Source organism: Amaranthus tricolor, chromosome 2, assembly GCF_026212465.1.
Source record: "Amaranthus tricolor cultivar Red isolate AtriRed21 chromosome 2, ASM2621246v1, whole genome shotgun sequence".
NCBI lineage: Eukaryota > Viridiplantae > Streptophyta > Magnoliopsida > Caryophyllales > Amaranthaceae > Amaranthus > Amaranthus tricolor.
The window spans coordinates 31,877,512-31,885,021 of NC_080048.1; the positions used below are offsets into that span (position 1 = coordinate 31,877,512).

Sequence of the window (7,510 nt, forward strand, 5' to 3'; positions counted from 1 at the left end):
TCTTGATAAATTAAAGATCAAACTATTTAACATATTAACAATATCAATTAGTTTAATAATTCAAATTTCAATATATTAACAATATCAATACAAAAATATGAAATAAAAAATTTTACAAAATAAAATACATACATAAAATAAAATAAATTAAAATAACATAATTAAATAATTTAAGTAAACACAAAAATATATATAAATATATAATAAAATAAAATAATTTACTATAATATTTAATAAATAATAATAACTTAAAAAATAATTATAATAAATAAAAAGAATAAATTTTTCAAAAAACAAAATTTAAAAAAAAATTTCCAAAACCCCCCAGTCGCACAAAAAGTGCAACTGGACCTAGGTTAAGTCGCACAAAAAGTGCGACTGGACCTAGCTCGAGTCGCACTTTTTGTGCGACTCAGCCTAGGTCCAGTCGCACTTTTTGTGCGACTTTCCCTAGGTTTGGTTGTACATCTTGTGCGACATGAGGAGGTTCTGGAAATTTTTTTTTTTTTGAAAAATTTCGAAACGATTAATTACTTACTGAATCGTTATCATGCTCGTTTTGGTTCGCCATTATTATTCAATGTACACTTTTAGCTTGTTTAAGTTAACATAATGTTTTTAGAGAGTTTTAGAGAGATGTTACAGTTTTGAGTTCGAAAATTATGCAAGGGCAATCTTGAAAATTCATTATATATAGGGTGGCGATAAAATGAAAAAGGTGGTGATATATAGTAATACCCTTTTCTGCTTTACTTTATATAGTTTTCAAAATCAAGTTTAAGGTACAATATTTAATAAATACCCATCATCAAAATTAGAAAAAACTATTTTGAATAATTTAATATATTATTCATTATATATGAATAATTTTACGTTTTGAAAATTATTAGGAAAAATTATTGAGAATAATTTTATCTTTTGACGTTTTGTTGTGAATAACCTCTATTACCAATTAATCATATATAATCCAAATTTTTGACGTTTGTTGCTCATAGCACCCCAACAAAAAATTGTAACATCCGAATTTCCTCCCGTCTATTCGGGTGTTACAAAATTAACCGGGTACTGCTGGTCAAGCTAGCCGTTACAACCTTTTCTTCCTTTTTACTTCCTCCATTCCAAAATACTAGCACCAAACACATTTCTGCGCAATCCAATGCGTTTTTCAGATCATTTATATCTAGAGTTATACATAACTAAAAATTATAAAAAATTTGATATTATGAAAATATGCAACGAGACAAATAAAAAAAAATCCCACACGATTATGTCTTTTACTCATTTAGTAACCGAAATATGAAAATTACCATAGAATGATGAATAGTGCAAAATTTCGTTTGGTGCAAGTAATGTGGAACGGAGGAAGTATATTTCTGCTTTCATCTTCTTTCTTCTGACTTCATTTCCTCCATTTTAATCCTAAAATCAGGACAGAAAAAAAAAAAATTCTTTCACCTTTTAATTTTATATTTTTTTTTGTTTTTTACAAAAATGAATTTTAATTGTTCTCCAACATACAGTAAAGGTTTAAATTTGAATAATAGTATGAAATATGAGTATGAATTTGTTACAAAATTTACAATGGCAAAGAAGGGTTTTTGGGCTTGAGAAAGGTTCTATTCATGTCCAAAATGGCTTGTAAGTATTTATTGGTACTCTATTGTATATATGTATGAAGTTTCAGATAATGCAAATAATAATAAAGAGAAAGGGTTTTTGAGTTATTACAAATTAATAATGCAAATTAATACAAAACAAATTACAAGTTTACATTTGTATTTAGTTGTATGTATGGCAATTGACTCCTTTCTTAAACTCATAAATATTAGACAAAAATATATAGATTTGTTTGCGCATTGAAGTCATTCAGATTCCGATGCTTTTAAATATTGATTATTCAGTGGTACCTTGCTCCATCATACGCATATAAAACAAAGATCGAAATTTAGTTGTTACTCATTAACTAATCACTCCTTTTTCAATCTTATAAATCTCTAATAGTACACAAATAAAAATTATAAAAAAATAATATTAATTTATATTGAGACGAGTCAAATATTTTAGACAAAGTTGGCCATAAGCAGGAGCTGCCGGAGCTCCTGCTCAGGGCTGTGTCATTATTGGGGCCTCTTGTTTTCTATTTATAATGTAGTAATGCAATAACTATGACAGGACAGATATTTAGCAGTGTCTCAGTGGCAAAGCTATAACTTGTTTCCTAGGTGTTTGGTTCAAATCCTCCTCCTCTTCATCTTTTCTTTCCTGGTTCAAATCCTCCTCTCTTCAATTTTTCTTTCCCTTTTTTATTTTTTACGTTACAAAAATTATTCAGAATAATTTTATTTAGGGACAAACTAGGGGTAGCCCCTATTTCTGGAAAAATGCGTGAAAATAGATTGAGGTGGTTTGGACATGTGCAGGGAAAGACTTTCGCAGCCCCTGTGAGGAGGGTAGAAGGCATTACAGACTTACAGTAGAGGGTAAGAGAGGTCGAGGAAGACCCAGGAGAACTTGGGATGAACAAATAAAAGTTGACTTACATGAGTTAAACTTCTCTAAAGGTCTGACTAGGGATAGGGGCAGTTGGAGGCGTCATATCCATTTTTAGACTACTAATTGTCTTTTTAGATTACCTTTTTATGTTCTTGCCATCTTGTTTCTCTCGTTTCTTTTATTATTAGTTTTTGTTCTCTTTTATCTTGTAGTTAGTTCTACTTATTTATTCTATTTATATGCATTTATTTTATCTTTCCCGTGTAGCTATATCAACTATATCTTTCTCGAGCCGGGAGACTCCTTTGGCCGCACTCTTCTTAATGGGTATGAGTTGCCGCCGTCCTTCCCTTCCCAGACCTTGTCCATAGTCCTTCTATGAGTGGGATATACTGGGTAGGATGATGATGATGAATTCAATCTTTATATATTATTTGCTGACAGCAACCCTTTTCATATTTTAACCGCCTATTGTAGATACCTATTAGCCGTTACATTCACTTCTTCTTCCCCTTTATACTTTTTTGTTGGTATTATCCTATTCTTTTTTGGTGGTAGATATCTATAATAGCCGGTTAAAATGTGGAAATGGGTGCTGTAATATACAAAGGTTTGATTATTTAAAAACAATCAATAGTAAGGATTATTCAGCAGATGGACAATAAATGAGATTATTCTAGACAATTTTTCCTTTTATATATATTTAAATTCCTCTTGTCAACATTTCTTTTCTTTTTTTTAGTCTTTTACATTCTAAATATTGATTTTTTGATCAATTTCTATTTATAATTTTAACCATTTGTTATTGTTTTCATTTGTTTCAATAATAGCCCAATTATTAATGTTGGTTTGTTTTAGCTACCGCTTGGGACCCGATTTTAGAGAGCCTTTAATTTTTTGCTTTTGCTTATGTATACAAAGTAAAGATTTGTTTTCATATTCTTCTAAGTATAAGCAATATAAAATAATTTAATTTCTTCACTTGATTATTTGTTATTGCTCGATGTTGTCTAAGATTTGTTTTTTATCCAATCGTAGGATTTAATTACTTGTTTGCGTAGTTCATCGCTTTTTGCTAATGTTTTAATTGTTGGTGGCTACTTCTTTTTTAATCTTATGGCCGGTAGTACACTAGTGAATATTGTATAACGTTTTTATATTTTCAAGTTCGGAACACTTAATTTAAGTATTGGACAATTAGTGTTGTTAATTTCTCTTTTGTATTTTTCTCTATTAACTAGTTTACTTGTACAAATTAGAACTGTCCTTTGAAAAATATAATATATTATCAACCGTCACTAAAAATATAATCAAACACATATTTATTTTTGTGGGCCCACAAGTTAATTTCGCTCAGCTAAAATGTCAAGACGGCTCTGATTTTAGGTATGTATTTGCTAAAAGGAAAGGAAAAGCTATTTAGTTCCAAATATCTGAATGACTCCCTAGTAATTTTGACTCATTTTCCATCTAATTTTGCTTAATTTCCCCAACTCCCTTTGACAGCAATGCAATATGCTTTTCTTGTCCCTTCTTCACAAACTTCTTGATTGACATGTACTTAGAAAATATGTAATTTTAGTAAGACATTGTTTGCACATTTTTGCTACCTTAAAGAATCTAAGTCCCTCGAAGCACATACGATACTATGGACAATTTGACATCTATAAAAATACTAAAATTCTTTTGTAAAATAGACAACTCTTTTTTGTCATAATATGAGTAATCACATTCCATATTGATATAATTATTTGATTTGCTATATTTTTTATTTTCTATTTTATTAACTTTTAGTTAGAATTACTGAGGAAAAGAAAAAGATGAAAAAAAAAGTGGATGAAAAAAATTGTCCATGAGAGAAAAAAAAAATTATATCTAAATAAATTAAAGACAGATAATATCACCTTAGAAATAAACTTTAGCCAATAAGATTAATATGATAAATGCAACTAATTCATAGAACATATTCATTAATAATCACATTAATGTTTATCATTTTCTTTATTTCATCAATATATTTATATTTCACTCACTTAATAATTTTATTTTCTTCCATTTACTATTAATCACATTTGATAAAGCAGTTTCTCATACAAGAAAATGCTTGCAACGTGTTAGCTTGCACACTTTTCAACTCTCATCTTTCATCGTAAATATATTTTATAGTCTAAGACTCACATTGCAAAAGAAAAAAAAATATTGAATTTGTTATAAAGGCTTTTAAATTTACTAACTGATATTACATGTGCTGCCTTGATGTAAAAAAAATTGCATTTTAAATTAGTTCAAGAAATATCTTATAATTTCGACTAATATGTAGCGGTACAACAATTAAATCAATGTCGTTACCACATTATTGTATTGTTACCGCAATCATGAACATTACCCAGCAAAAATTATCATAAATCCATTTTTCTCTTCTAAAACCCTCCATCATAAATAATTGAAGGACCCAGCAAAATAAGAGGATAAAAAAAACGTGTTACCCAGAAAGAGATAATGGGTGGAAGAACCGTTGGGAGACCAATAAACTCAGCTGCAAATCCAGAGCCTTTCATATTTGCTCCACCAGAATTTCCTTCCTCTAATTCATCATCATCTTCTTCTTCACCTGATATATATCAACCATTCTTAACAAATATAACACAAAGACATTCCCACAGTGAAATAAATGATTCTGAGAGTGAAAGATCAAATGGGTCTTCTTCTATTGATTCTGTTTTTGGGTCAGTTCCGACCCGACTCGAGGCTGAATATGCAATTACAGCTTTCCAAAGGTATGTTAATGTTAGCTCAAATTTTCTGTTGTTCTTTTTGCAGTTTACTGTTATATCACCTTTGCTACATGAAACTAATTGAAGTGAGAGCTTTTAGTTGTTGTGTATTTTCTACCTAGCCTTGAAATTATTGTCACAAATATAAGGTGTTCATTATGTTCTGAAAATTAAGTATTTAATGATTATAGTTAGATTTCATATATATATATATATATATATAGGGTTGATATTGGGTTGATGATGATGATAATGTTTAGTATACCTATCTTCTTGGGACTACCATACTTGTTAGTTGTTAGGTTTTTGTTGCAAACGGCTAATAGGTAAGTAGTCGCTAATTGAATTTGATTTGGTGATTTTATCGTTGATCAACTGAGTTAATCAATTAGTGTGACCAACTGATTATTCATCAAACACTAACATTTCTATCTATTTGTTAATCAAACACACCTGATGCTAAAATCATCTAATAAGCTATTTTACTAAAATGAAAACTCTGATCAATGGATATTTATAACAAGATTATAAATCTATCACTGTTTTAGCACACTTTAAAAGATAGGATATGAATATAAAATAATATTCTAAAATACAGCGACATAAATCAATACTCATAGCTTGCTCACACAATTTCAATAGGTATTAATTAAAATCTCATCGAAATTTCAGTTTCATGATGCAAGGACTTTCCTCTTCGATGTCGATAATAGATCTTATTCAGCCTATATTGAACCAGCATGACTCAAGAACACTACACTCTACTGGATTTCAAAGGGTTTGTGAAGCTTTTCGTTTACTACAGACTGTACCATCTATTCAAGTAAGTCATATCAATCTAGAATGTTCTTCTATTGATCTACATTTCATTATTTCATAGCATTAATTATGTACTAATGTATCTACTGATTGCAGAGAATGGTGGTATCTATATCATCTGATAAAGCTGTCTGGGATGCTGTGATGACGAATCACGAAGTTCAGAACTTCCGACAGTCACTCAATCAAGGTAACCTGATTTTCTTCATCAAATCAGAACAAGTTCTGTAATGCAATGCTTGATTTGCCTAAATTTTACTGAATTGCACTTATTTTAACAGATTGTTAAATTAGGCTGAACTTATTATGAATGCAAACATATTTTCGGGGACAACACGAGGTGCACACACTTCATAAGCCAAGGAAATTTATAACATCTTAAAACCATATGTCAATGGGAAGAAAGTCTCCAATAGCTTATAAAGTGTGCACACCATCTTTAATTCGTCAATGTAGGATAAACCATCCCAACACATATCTAAATTGACTTCTACAAACTCAAAAACATATTTTAAATCCTTATTATTGCTTTCTTCCCTTTCGGAACATTCTCCCGATGATGCTAATATATAAAATGGTGTTGCAGCTGAAGCAAGAAGAAATCAGAATCGAAGTGATGAGGAACCCGACTTGTTTTCAGTGATTTTGAAGTGGGTTTTAGACAAGATGAAGCTGAAAGTTTTGGAATTAATTGAGACTTTAAAATCTGTAGTGAGCAAGAGCTTTGAGTCCCCTCCAAATGACAAGAAGAACACAGAATTGAGGCATGGGTTTGAAGAGATGATTGTATCAACTGTGCTTCTTTCTACCATCACTCTTATGATTGTGCTTGTGACTCGTGCTTATGGAGCGTAATTGCCATTAGCCCTCATTGCTTCGAGACGATTACATTCATACATCAATACATGTTTGTATAGTCGTCAATTGATTTTCAACTGGTGTAGTGTAAATCTTTTCCCAGTCGAACCTCTTGAAACATGGTTTGTGATGTTCTTGGCTCTTCACCCACCCGGAAAATTGTTCTTTCAATTGCCTAACATGCCGCATATATGTTGCATAAGATTTCTGGCAAAACTTTTGCATCAAATCCTCTTCCTGAAGGATATTTTCGAGGCGATCAACTCTATGCGATTGTACCATAATAAATCTAAAAAATATAAGTATATGGTCGATCAAGTTTGACTTGAATTGATCCACTTTTTTAGGTCAGTTTTAAACATGCGCAAGATATATAATTGTAATAGATTATGTTATTTTACTTTATTATTTTTCAGAATCAAATTTTTTTGAATAATGCAAAATATACATGTTTTTAATAATTATTGTGCCTATTTAGTCCATCTGTACCACTTTCAGCCAATACAAGCTAAGGTCCAGTCTTACTTTACGCAAAATACGACCCAACATATTGTCGGTATATAGTC

The 7,510-nt window shown here is 30.3% G+C and overlaps 1 protein-coding gene across 1 annotated transcript; it reads left to right on the forward strand.

Moving 5' to 3' along the window:
* The first annotated feature begins 4,893 nt into the window (after positions 1-4,893).
* LOC130805166 (uncharacterized) lies at positions 4,894-7,480 on the forward strand. The gene is made up of 4 exons (XM_057669835.1): positions 4,894-5,270; positions 5,940-6,090; positions 6,183-6,276; positions 6,673-7,480. The coding sequence occupies exons 1-4, from the start codon at positions 4,993-4,995 to the stop codon at positions 6,939-6,941; spliced, it is 792 nt and encodes a 263-aa protein (XP_057525818.1). The 5' UTR covers positions 4,894-4,992; the 3' UTR covers positions 6,942-7,480.
* Positions 7,481-7,510: the final 30 nt, after the last annotated feature.